Here is a 13,759-nt window from a genome sequence, read left to right on the forward strand (position 1 = left end):
ACACACACACACACCCCTCATCCATGGAAAAGTTGTCTTCCATGAAACCGGTCCCAGGTGCCAAAAAAGTTGGGGACTGCTGCTCTAAACTGTGTCATCTTTCTGGATGTCTGATCAACACACCAGACTCAACATGTGCACAACTCTCTGTCTCCATGAATGCCCCCAACCCCCACCATTAGAATTCCCAATCTCAGTAAAGCCAGTTACCTACCCACTCTATTGCCAAGCCCGAAGAGCTCTCCCATTTCTCTTCTCCCTTGTCCAAGTCTTAAGTTGGCTACCATGGATCTATTCTACTTCCTAAACTTCTCTTAAATTCATCTTCTTCTCTCCATTCCCATTGTATCAGGGTCCCATCATCTCTTATTTGGCCTTTATCAACCTCCCTGCATCCCACCCTCCCCCTTCTATTCTTCCTCACCTACCACCTCTCTCCTGAAATACACGCATGGTCAGACCCCTTGTTTAAAATGCTTCACAGCCTTCCTCAGGACCTTCTGAATCAAATGGAAATTTCTTAGCACAAATAGGACGATTCTTTACCACCATTCTTTACCTCCTTTCCATCTGCCCACCCCACTCCCAAACACCCTTCTCTCCATTCTTCTGAACATGCACAAAACTTATACAGAAGAACCAATTCCCCATTCACTTTAATGTACAGCAGAAACTAACACAACATTGTAAGTCAACTATACTCCAAAAAAATTATTAAAAATAAATACCAGCTTAATGGCTGGAACTTGCAGAAGATTCTGCTTTATAACTAGAAAGTAATTTAGCCAGAAGAATCTTATGAAACAAATACTTGTCAATGGGTTAATATCACTGGGTCTCTGAGATAATACGGACCCATGGACCTTCCTCTGAAGCTGTTTCAAGATTTGCTTAGTTCAGGGTCAGATGCTGTGACTGTCTATAAGTAATATCTTCCTGAGTTCTGAGAAAATGAAATGGAGCAGTTCAGTTGCTATTGTGGAAAGATTGTTTTGAAGTCCTTAGAACAGAGCTTAAATTTCACATTGTATTTTATGATCCGTTTTAGCTCTGCAGTACCACCAATGTGGATGCGTCTTGCCTACCAAACCGTGTTTTTTCTTAATCATTTCAGTGCATTTGTTCTTTATTTAGTTTATGGATTAAGCAACAACTTCTGAGGAAACAGAATGTAAATAAACTGAGTCTAGTGTTGATTCTCTAACGAGATTTAAAGATACTAATTCACCACCGCTGCTGTTGTTTTTTGCAGAACTGTACAAACATTGAGTGCTTACAAATCTCCTGTGCAGTGGGACGACTAGGAGGAGGAGAAAGCGCCGTCCTGAAAGTCAGGTCACGGCTGTGGGCCAAGACATTTCTCCAGGTAAGAAGACCCTGAAGCACTGACGTGCCACTCACAGGAAACCTCTTCTCAAAAGCTCAGAGGGAAGTGTTTTTTAAAAGGATTTTTAAATGTTTTAACTTTTAAAATGTTTTAATTTTCAAATTTTTTCCATTAAATTTTTTATTTTTTAATTTTTAGATTAATTTAAATTTTTTTTTTAATTTACTTCTTTAATGTTTAAAAAATTTAAAATAAATTTCTGTGGAGGAATTGAGCCAAGGACAGCTGGTCATCCTTCCCATTACATGAAGTTGATATTTTTCCAGATTTATTGAGATCTTATGGACATGTGAACTATGTAAGCTTAAGGTATACAGCATGATGATTTGATCCTATATATTGTGAAATGTTTATCACAGTAAGGTTAGCTAATACCTCTGTCCCCTCACATAATTACCTTGTGTGTGTGTATGTTGAGAACTTTTATGATCTAATCTCTCAACAGCTTTGGTCTATACTACAATGTTGTTGACTAGAATTTCTATGTTGCACATTAGATCTCCAGGGCTAATCCATGCACTAATTGCAAGTTTGTACCTTAAACATCATCTCTCCATTTCCCTGACCCACAGACCCTGATAACCACTGTTCTCTATTTCTAAAAGTTTGGTGTTTTTTTAGATTCCACACGTAAGTGGGATCATACCCTATTTTTTTTGTCTGACTTACCTCATTTAGCATAATGTTCTCAGGGTCCATCCTTGGTGTTACAAAAGGCAAGATTTCTTTCTTTTTTATGACTAAAGGATACTCCATTGTGTGTGTGTGCATGTGTGGTATGTTGGGTGAAGACAGTTTATATCCTGAGTCCCTGAGTCCTTCAGATAGTGACTTAGATTTAAACAGATCTATTTAACTCACCTGTCTAGTAGTTCCCTGGTGGATAGTAGTTAATGAAATGATGGTGAGTACATAATTCAAGCCGTATGCCCAGAAAAATTAAAATATAATCAACTTAGAAGGGGAAAGAGATACTGTCCTAAGTCTTTCTTGTCTGGTGATACCACATCCTGGGCTTCAGCTAGACGAGCTTCTCAGTGTCGGGTACATTGATTTTTAGACTCCTCACTGCTTTGGCTTGTCTGGACTGTAGCATACCACACTTCTAGAGATGACTAATTGATTATGTGAATTTTAAAGGTTTAAAATCTCTTTTACAGATTAAGCAGATTAATTTTTTCCACGTGGAAGGAGCTATTTATTTAAATGATACTGTGTTGTGACCTTTTGTTGTTTGGGTAAGATCTGGGTTGGGGGGGAGCTAAATTAAAACCCCTACCAAATCTATGCAATCTTGCCCCTATTTTAACTACTCAAAAATCCATTTGGCTCATTGTAACATAGAAAAATCCAATGATAAATCCTTTTGAATCTAGTTAAAAATACAGAATTTTGTAGCTACAGATTCTTATGTTTTCTATGATTCCGAATATTTCTATAGTCTTACAAATCTTATATAATTTTGTTTCTGTAATAAACAGGAGGAAAATTAAAGGTATTTTTAAAAATGTTTTTATGAAACCTAAGGCAGGATTATTCAAACTCAAACTCAGCACTATTAATATTCTGATTCAGATAATTCTTTGTTGTGAGGAGTGGTCCTGGGCAATGCAGGATGTTTATCAGCATCCCAGGCCCCTGCCCTCTAGGGGGCAGGTTTCCAGTAAAAACCTTCAGCCCAGTTGTGACAACAAAAAATGTCTCCAGACATTGCCAATGTCCCTTGGGGCAAAATCATCTCCAGCTTTGAACAAGTGACCTAAAGAAAAGACCAGTGTACAGTGTCTTTCAGCTGTTGTTGTTAAACCATTATTTATTCATTTACTCAACAAATATTTATGAAGTGCCGACTGCCAACTATGTGCCAAGCACTGCTTCAGGTACCACTGGGATGCGAACAATTTGCTCATTGCCATTCTGCCTTTTTGGCTGTTACTTTTCATCTAAGAGTTGGGAAACATGGGTGTTACTGAATTCCCAAGCCCACACAATGTGAATGATAACCATCTATCCCTAGGATTACTTTGAGCATCACATCCTACTGAAATGAAGAAGCATAACTCTTTAATAAAGCAGGACTAAAATCATTATGACCCTATGGTCAAGGGGGGAATGACTATCCTAGATGACATCCATCAGTTCTGGGCATGACACGCTATTCCAGTAGAAGACCTATGGAGTGAAAATTGCCTCTCTAAGGAAGACAAATACCATATGTCCCTTACATGTGGGATCTAAAATATGACACAAATGAACTTATCTATGAAACAGAAACAGACTCACAGACACAGAGAACATCCTGGTGTTTGTCAGTGGGGAGTAGGAGATGGGGGAGGGATAGACTGGGAGTTTGGGGTTAGCAGATGCAAACTAGTATATACAGGATGGATAAACATCAAGGTCCTACTGTGTAACACAGGGAACTATATTCAATATCCTGTGACAAACCATAATGGAAGAGAGTATGAAAAAAGAACATATATATATATAACTGAATCACTTTGCTGTACAGCAGAAATTAACACAAAATTGTAAGTCAACTATACTTCAATAAAATAAATCTTTGAAAAAAATGTAAGGACTTCCCTGATGGTTCAGTGGTTATGAATTCACCTGCCCATACAGTGGACATGGGTTTGATCCCTGGTCCAGGAAGATCCCACATGCTGTAGGGCCACTAAGCCTATGCACCTCAACTACTGAACCCCAAATGCCCTAGAGTCTGTGCTGTACAACTAGGGAAGCCACAGGAGCCACTGCAAGGAGAAGCCTAATACCGCAAAGAAAGAGGAGCCCTTGCTCACCACAACTGCAGAAAGCCCACATACAGCAAAGAAGAACCAGCACAGCCAAAAATACATGATAAAAAAGTGGTATACAATGTACTTCCACCATATACAGAAGTTAAAAAAGAAAAGAAAATTGCATCTTTATCTACCTGTTGAAGACCCAGTGGATGTGGAAGAAATCAATAGCAACCGAGGGATTTTCTAAACAATAACTATTTAGCACAAGTAGAGTCAGACCAGAACAACCTTCAGGGACATTCTGAGGTTTTGCCAGATCAAAGTTAACACTTCCAAAGATCCTGGAGAGCCTGACACAAGTCACTTCATGTCTACTCACAGCTGGAGCCCAGACTTCTGTACTTCCACAGCTTCTGCTTATTCCAGTCTCAGAGGCTGATGGCCAAGAGGAGAGCATTACTGCAAACTGCCCCCCCACCTTGGAGAAGGCAATGGCAACCCACTCCAGTGTTCTTGCCTGGTGAATCCCAGGGACGGCGGAGCCTGGTGGGCTGCCGTTGGACACGACTGAAGCCACTTGGCAGCAGCAGCAGCAGACCCCCACCTGCTGGTCAAAGAACATACTAGATCCTAGAAGTCTAACAGGTTTACCCCACCACCCAGGAGGAGGCAAACATTTTCTGCCTTCCTAACCCAGAGAATTGTCAACTTGGGTTGACAATTCTTAGCTGATATGATTTGCTGCATTATTTTTGGTTTTGCCCAAGACTCTTGAGAGTCCCTTGGACTGCAAGGAGATCCAACCAGTCCATTCTGAAGGAGATCAGCCCTGGGATTTCTTTGGAAGGAATGATGCTAAAGATGAAACTCCAGTACTTTGGCCACCTCATGAGAAGAGTTGACTCATTGGAAAAGACTCTGATGCTGGGAGGGATTGGGGGCAGGAGGGGAGGGGGACGACAGAGGATGAGATGGCTGGATGGCATCACTGACTCGATGGACGTGAGTCTGGGCGAACTCCGGGAGATGGTGATGGACAGGGAGGCCTGGCGTGCTGCAATTCATGGGGTTGCAAAGAGTCAGACACGACTGAGTGACTGAACTGAAATGAACTGAAACAAGTACGTGCTTAGTCACTCAGTCATGTCCAAATCTTTGTGACCCCACGGACTGGAGACCACCAGGCTCCTCTGTCCATGGGGATTCTTCAGGCAAAAATACTGGAGTGGGTTGCCATTCCCTTCTTCAGGGGATCTTCCGAACCCAGGGATTGAACCCGGGTCTCCCGCATTACAGACAGATTCTTTACCGTCTGAGCCACCAGGGAAGCCCAAGAATAAACATGCATACTGGTCAGAAAAAATTTTTTGTCAATTCTAAATGATGCCCTGTGCTGTGATTGTTACTTGAAAGAGCAACCTCTTGAAGAGCTTAAAGTTTGACCAGTAAATATTTAGGTTTTGTTGTCCCACACGGCTTTGTTTCTGGGAGATGTTGAGTATTTAAACAAAGGCTTTATAAAATGAATGTGTGGTTAAAAATAATTCTTGAGAAGGAATTAAGCAGCAGGGAAGATGGGAGTAGGGGAAATTCTGGATGGTCCTGGCCACCCTCACTCTCCATTCAACTCAACTTGAAAGCCTCACTCCCCATTCTCTTTGTTCCCAACTCTGTATTTTTCACTAGTACCATGGCCATAAGCCATTCATTGTGCACTAGTACATAACTGAGGCAGCTGGTGGGCTGCAAACCACAATTTAAATGATGTGGCAGGGAGTTCCCTGATGGCCCAGTGGCTAAGACTCCTCACTCCTAATGCAGGAGGCCTGGATTCGATCCCTGGTTGAGGAATTAGATCACACATGATGCTGCTAAGAGTTCTCATGCCTAAGCAAAAAAAAAAAAAAAGATCCCACATGCCACAACTAAGACCCAGTGCAGCCAAATAAATATATAGATTAAAAATAAGTATAAAAATTAATGACATGGCAATGACAGAAGGATAGGGCATTCTCTAAGGTTTAGTAGCTACCTGGGGCAGGTTAAAAGTTCAACATATCGTCAGTGGGTATTAACCAGCTGCTTTTTCAATCCAAACTTGGCTACAATATGGCAATGATGGCTCTTACAGGAGTAGATTGCCACAAAAAAAGAAGAGATGAGTTTTTAACGTAAGAATAACATCATTGTTATGTAAAGATCATGGCTGAAAGCATTCAACTTTGAACATGAAATCAATAAAAGGACTCTGCTCATGTTTTTCATAAATTAAATACTTACCTGTGCCAGGTTTTTGACTTGCAGACAGAGGACTCCTGTACTTCTGGTGCCAATCCCGCCAATCACAGCATAATAACTCATGTTTCACATTTCCCAAGGGCTCCAGAGCATCTTGGAAAAATGAGAAAAATATTTTTCTACTGAAACTGGAAGAAATGCTGCATTTGGAGAATATTTAAAATACAGAACAATGAATTGCATTGTTTACAGGCTGTTGCCTACCAGTAAGTCTGTTCAGGTCCCAGATGGTGCCCTTTTGCATCAGTTGATTAGGTAGCAGAGGTGAAAGCATGTCCACAGCCCCTTGTCATGAACAACAGCCTTCATCTTATGTTACAGCCTTTTCTTACAACTTCCTGAATTTCCTAATCTCATTGATAGGAGTGGAGGTCCAACTCAATAATTGAAAGAATGAAACTTTTTATAAGGTGCTATCAAATGGGTGACAGATTTTATTTTCTTGGGCTTCAGAATCACTGTGGATGGTGACTGCAGCCAGGAAATTAAAAGATGCTTGCTCCTTGAAAGAAAAGTTATGACAAACCTAGACAGCATATTAAAAGCAGAGACGTCACTTTGCCAACAAAGGTCCTTATAGTCAAAGCTGTAGTTTTTCCAGTAGTTGTGTATGGATGTGAGAGTTGGGCCATAAAAAAGGCTGAGCGCTAAAGAATTAATGCTTTCGAATTATAATGCTGGGGAAGACTCTCAAGAGTCCCTTGGACAACAAGGAGATCAAACCAATCATTCTTAAAGGAAATTCACCCTGAATATTCATTGGAAGGACTGATGCTGACGCTCCAATACTTTGGCCACTGATGTGAAGAGCTGACTCATTGGAAAAGACCCTGATGCTGGGAAAGATTGAAGGCAAGAGGAGAATCTGGCAACAGAGGATGAGATAGTTCAATAGCATCGTCAACTCAAAGGAGATAAGTCTGAGCAAACTCCAAGAGATAGTGAAGGACAGGGAAGCCTGGTGTGCTGCAGTCCATGGATCGCAAAGAGTCAGACGTGACTTACTGACTGAACAGCAACAGCAAAAATCAAATGAGTGGATATGGGATAACCACTGAATAACCCAACCATTGGATGTGTTCGTTCACCATCCGTTCACACTGTCAGTCAAGGAGGATTGAGGAAACCCCCCTGGGCATGCTGTTCTAGGCGCTATGGAAGGTGTAAGCTTCATATTCATGCTCTATGCCTTCTAGTTTTCTATAATCTTGGTGGGGAGAAAGTAATCAAGAAAGATAAAAAGTTACACAACAGTGTGGAAATTCCAAACAATATAAGGCATCTATAGTCTCAGTCCAGACATACTGAATCACAGTCTCTAGGCGCGACCCCAGATGTTTCTGAGGTTCAGCAAAGCACAAAGCAAAGTGGCTTGTGAGCTATCAGAAATGGTGGTGATGAGTGGAAGTGTGAGGAGGAGTCAGGCTGGTCAAGAGCAGAGAAGGTAAAGGGAGGAGAGAAGACCGCCACAGAGAAACATGTTTCACCACATTCTAGACTTCAAATCCCACTTCTCTTTTTAAATTTCTATTGGAGGGGAGCTGATGTGCAATGATGCGCTAGTTTGTACTGCACAGCAAAGTGAATCAGTTATACAAATACATATATTTACTCTTTTCCAGATTCTTTTCCCATATTGGTCATTACAGAGTATTGAGTAGCGTTCCTTGTCCTTATTAGTTATCTATTTTATATATAGTAATGTGTGTATGTCAATCCCAATCTTCCAGTTTATCCCTTGCCCACCCATTTACATTTGTTGTTAAAAGCAACTAAACAGCAATGGCAACAATACCCCTTTACTTCCTAAAAACTAGGTTTGTTCTACATGTGTGACTCTATTTCTGTTTTGTTAATAAATACATTTGTTATTCATTAAGAAATTTCCAGTTCATAAATGTAGAATCATGTTGGAGAAAAACTTTCCATCTAGAGTTGATTCAGAGATACGTTCTCCCATGATTTGTTTCCCAAAGATATTACTTCAAGAGCAAGGGAATTGTTTTCTATCAGTGTTTTTTAATATTTAATTTGGAGACAAAACAAAATGTACTCTTTGAAGATTTGGGAGCCTGGATTCACACTGGAGTATGTGATTATAACTCTTGTGCACAGAATCTCATTACTGGCGTTTGTCATGTTTCTGCTGTGTCTACCAGCCAGGGTAGTAACAAAAGTAGATTTAAAACACCAAGTATCCACAAGATTTTATGAGCAAGCATTTTTAAATTTTAAAAAACACTTCTCACACAAACAAAAATCCAGCTTTCAGTTAAAGTGGAAACACCAGGAGACAAGAGAACATAGGAAAAAATAACAATCAAAAAAGAATTTTTTCAAATGAACGAAGTTCCTTACCCTCAAATGTCAGGATAGGAAAAGAAAACAAAAAGACCAAAGATATAGTGACTTTAAGTATACATAGAAGTTTTGTTCTAACTTGTTGTTTTGGGGCTCCAAAATCACTGCAGATAGTGACTGCAGCCATGAAATTATAAGACGCTTACTCCTTGGAAGAAAAGTTATGACCAACCTAGATAGCATATTCAAAAGCAGAGACATTACTTTGCCGACTAAGGTCCGCCTAGTCAAGGCTATGGTTTTTCCTGTGGTCATGTATGGATGTGAGAGTTGGACTGTGAAGAAGGCTAAGCACCGAAGAATTGATGCTTTTGAACTGTGGTGTTGGAGAAGACTCTTGAGAGTCCCTTGGACTGCAAGGAGATCCAACCAGTCCATTCTGAAGGAGATCAGCCCTGGGATTTCTTTGGAAGGAATGATGCTGAAGCTGAAACTCCAGTACTTTGGTCACCTCATGCCAAGAGTTGACTCATTGGAAAAGACTCTGATGCTGGGAGGGATTGGGGGCAGGAGGAGAAGGGGACGACAGAGGATGAGATGGCTGGATGGCATCACGGACTCGATGGACGTGAGTCTGAGTGAACTCCGGGAGTTGGTGATGGACAGGGAGGCCTGGCGTGCTGCGATTCATGGGGTTGCAAAGAGTCGGACACGACTGAGCGATGGAACTGAACTGAACTGAACTTGTTCTTATCACATAGAAGAAATAGGGTTTACTGAAGGGAGGAAAAATTCAACCACAGGGGCAAAAATACCTTGTAAAAATATGTAACTTATTACAATACAACCTAACGAATTGGCCTCAAGAAACCCAACATTAGATTCTAGATGGTGAAAATATTAGTAAAACTTTGATATGTAGCACTTGCTGATTCCTGTGATGTAACTATCCCCACTATGGTCAACTTCAAGCTGCAACGTGGTGTCACAGAGTACGGAGTTGGCCAGAGACGCAGAGCAGCACAGCACCCTACAGTGTTTTCCCTACAGACGCAGCAGAGCGAAATAATATCAAGAGCAGGTGTATGCCTGTGTGCTAAGTTGGTCAGTGCTGTCCGACTCTATGCGACCCCATGGACTGTAGTCCTCCAGGCTCCTCTGTCCATGGGATTCTCCAGGCAAAAATACTGGAGTGGATGGTCATGGCCTTTTCCAGGGATCTTCCTGGCTCAGGGATTGAACCTGCATCTCTTGTGTCTCCTGCACTAGTGCCACCTGGGAAGACCATCAAGAGCATAAAATGCAATAAAATTATTTCTCAGAACTGAGGTTTGAGTGTTTATTATCTTTTTAGAAATACAATGTACTTACATTTACATGTATCTATAGTTTGTTTTAATAATGGCTCTCCTTAACAATGGGTACTCAAAGGTCTTCAGATTTTACTGTTGCGTTCACAAGAGCCACTGTGAGCCAGCTATATCCCACCACTGGTTAGATCGCATCACTGTCTCAAGCTAAGTGGAGGAAAATCACAGAAGCTTAAGTTCTCAGAGGGGTTTTCCTTGATTTACTCTTACATACTCTCCTTTGACCTTCAGTTAAGTTCAACCGCTCAGTCATGTCTGACTCTTTGCAACCCCATGGACTGACTGCAGCCCGCCAAGCCTTCCTGTCCATCACCAACTCTCGGAGTTTACTCAAACTCAGGTCCATTGAGTTGGTGATGCCATCCAACCATTTCATCCTCTGTTGTCCCCTTCTCCTCTTGCCTTCAACCTTTCCCAGCATCATGGTCTTATCAAATGAGTCAGTTCTTCACATCAGGTGGCCAAAGTACTGGAGTTTCAGCTTCAGCATCAGGCCTTCAAATGAATATTCAGGACTTATTTCCTTTAGGTTGGACTGGTTTGATCTCCTTGCTGTCCAAGGGACTCTTGAGAGTCTTCTCCAACACCACAGTTCAAAAGCATCAATGCTTTAGTGCTCAGCTTTCTTTACAGTCCAACTCTCACATCCACACCCGACTACTGCAAAAACCATAGCTTTGACTAGACAGACCTTTGTTGGCAAAGTAATGTCTCTGCTTTTTAATATGCTGTCTATTTGACCATAGCTTTTCTTCTAAGAAGCAAGCATCTTTTAATTTCATGGCTGCAGTAACCATCTGCAGTGATTTTGGAGCCCCCCAAAATAAAGTCAGTCACTGTTTTCACTGTTTCCCCATCTATTTGCCATGAAGTGATGGGGCCAGATGCCATGAAGTGATGGGGCCAGATGCCATGATCTTAGTTTTCTGAATGTTGAGCTTTAAGCCAGCTTTTTCACTCTCCTCTTTCACTTTCATCAAGAGGCTCTTTAGTTCTTCTTTGCTTTCTGCCATAAGAGTTGTCTCATCTGCATGTCTGAGGTTATTGATATTTCTCCCAGCATCTTGATTCCAGCTTGTGCTTCATCTAGTCCAGCATTTCTCATGATGTACTCTGCATATAAGTTAAATAAGCAGGGTGACAATGTACAGCCTTGATGTACTTCTTTCCTGATTTGGAACCAGTCTGTTGTTTCATGTCCAGTTCTAACTGTTGCTTCTTGACCTGCATACAGATTTCTCAGGAGGCAAGTCAGCTGGTCTGGTATTCCCATCTCTTTCAGAATTTTCCACAGTTTATTGTGATCCACACAGTCAAAGGCTTTGGCATAGTCAATAAAGCAGAAGTAGATATTTTTCTGGAACTCTCTTGTTTTTTCGATGATCCAGTGGATGTTGGCAATTTGATCTCTGGTTCCTCTGCCTTTTCTAAATCCAGCTTAAACATCTGGAAGTTCACGGTTCACGTACTGTTGAAGCCTGGCTTGGAGAATTTTGAGCATTACTTTGCTAGCATGTGAGATGAGTGCAATTGTGCAGTAGTTTGAGCATTCTTCGGCATTGACCTTAATCAACAGTTAATATGAGAACTGATTAAACAAAAGAACTTGCTGAAATGTTCTGTCAAAAACACCATACAGCTCTAGGTCAGTGGTTCTTAACTAGTGGAATTTTGCTCCCCAGAAGACCTTGGCAGTTAATTGGAGACGTTTTTTATTGTGACAACTGTGTGAAGTGTGCTACTGGCATCTAGTGGGTAGCTGCCAGGGATGCTGCTAAACATCCTGCAATGCATAGGACAGTTCCTTAACCAAACTTACTCCTACTCTGAGCCTTCTGTATAAGAGGAAGTTCAGTTCAGTTCAGTCCCTCAGTCATGTCTGACTCTTTGTGACCCCATGGATTGCAGCATGCCAGGCTTCCCTGTCCATCACCAACTCTTGGAGCTTGCTCAAACTCATGTCCGTCAGATTAGTGATGCCGTCCAACCATCTCATCCTCTGTTGTCCCCTTCTCCTGCCTTCAATCTTTCCCAGCATCAGGGTCTTTCCCAATGAGTCAGTTCTTCACATCAGGTGGCCAAAGTATTGGAGTTTCAGCATCAGTCCTTCCAATGAATATTCAGAACTGATTTCCTTTAGGATGGACTGATTGGATCTCCTTGCAGTCCAAGGGACTCTCAAGAGTCTTCTCCAGCACCACAGTTCAAAAGCATCAGTTCTTTGGTGCTCAGCTTTCTTTATAGTCCAACTCTCACATCTATACATGACTACTGGAAAAACCATAGCTTTGACTAGATGGACCTTTGTTGTCTATAAGAGGGAATATGATTAATTTCTTTGTAACTTAGCAGCAGTCTCTCTCCTAAAATATTTCATTCTATCAGACAACAAGAATTTGTACTCACGATGTCTCCCCACTATGTTTTTCAGTAAGAGCACTTGTGCTTACTCCTTTAAGGATGTCTGATTTTCTGTTTTATTTTAATTGTGCCAAGTCTTTTGGTAATAAGATAGATTATCTTTAGAAATAAGATGAATGATTGGAAGGACAGTTGGATGGATGTCTAGACAGATAATGGATGGGTGATGGATGAATGGATGAAGGATAATAGATGGATGATGATGGATGGATGATTTATGGATGGATGAATGGATGATGGATAGATAGTGGATAATGGATAGATAACTGGATGGATGGATGACTGATGAATGGGTGATGAACAGATGGATGGATGGATGAATAAGTGAATGGATCATGAATGGATAGATGGATAGCAAAAAAAGTAAGAGAGAGAAAAGGAAGAAAGAAGGAGGAAATTTTTCTTTGGAAATGGAAAACACTGAAAACAACTGGATGACTGCCAATATAACTTAAAAGTTTTACATGGAATATATTTTAAATAAATATTTTTAATTTCAGAGGAAAAATGATCCCTATTCTCTTGCATCCCTGGTGTCCTTTGAAGTTAAGAAGATGCCTTATAAAGATCAGCCAGCAAAACTCCCAGAAGGCAACATAGCAGTAAGTATCTTAAAATATATAGGTACAAATAATTTCACTGAAATTATTTTTTAAAACCCTGTTTTGCTTGTGTTAGGTCAAGTGCCTATTACATTGACTTGAGAAAACTTTCCCTCTTAAGACTACTGTTTTCTTATTTCAGTCTGGAAATTCTTCAGTGTCATTTGATCATATTTTTAAACCTTCAATGTAAATTTCTACTCCACCCCACTAAAAAAAAAATCACCGGGCAGGACTAATACCATTTTTTTAATTAGGCTCTTTTGTTTGAAAGAAGTTCAGATACTAATTATGATCATAATGAAATCATACTTATTGTTAATTTTAAAGACAGCCTGGTGAGTGAGGTAAGAAGGGAAGACTGTCTTCTTTAGGGACAGTTGTCACAGACCAGCCGTATGGACAGTTATTTTTCCTTTCTAAATAAAGACCAGGCTTCCCTGGTGGCTGAGACTGTAAAGAATTTACCTACAATGCGGAAGACCTGGGTTCATTCTCTGGGTTGGGAAGATCCCCTGGAGAAGGGAATGGCTATCCGTTCCAGTATTCTTGCCTGGAAAAATCCATGGGGACAGAGCAGCCTGGCGGGCCACAGACCAGGAGTCGCAAGAGTTGACATGACTGAGCAACTAA

At 40.9% G+C, this 13,759-nt stretch overlaps 1 protein-coding gene across 1 annotated transcript in view; it reads left to right on the plus strand.

Moving 5' to 3' along the window:
* ITGA8 (integrin subunit alpha 8) overlaps nt 1–13,759 on the plus strand; it is a 193,442-nt gene that overhangs the window by 164,995 nt on the left and 14,688 nt on the right. The window contains exons 27-28 of the mRNA XM_040248977.1: nt 1,253–1,366; nt 13,025–13,126. Coding sequence (XP_040104911.1) covers nt 1,253–1,366; nt 13,025–13,126 — 216 coding nt within the window. The remainder of the gene's footprint in view (nt 1–1,252; nt 1,367–13,024; nt 13,127–13,759) is intronic.

The sequence above is a fragment of the Oryx dammah genome, unplaced genomic scaffold (genome assembly GCF_014754425.2).
Source record: "Oryx dammah isolate SB20612 unplaced genomic scaffold, SCBI_Odam_1.1 HiC_scaffold_10, whole genome shotgun sequence".
Classification (NCBI taxonomy): Eukaryota; Metazoa; Chordata; class Mammalia; order Artiodactyla; family Bovidae; genus Oryx; species Oryx dammah.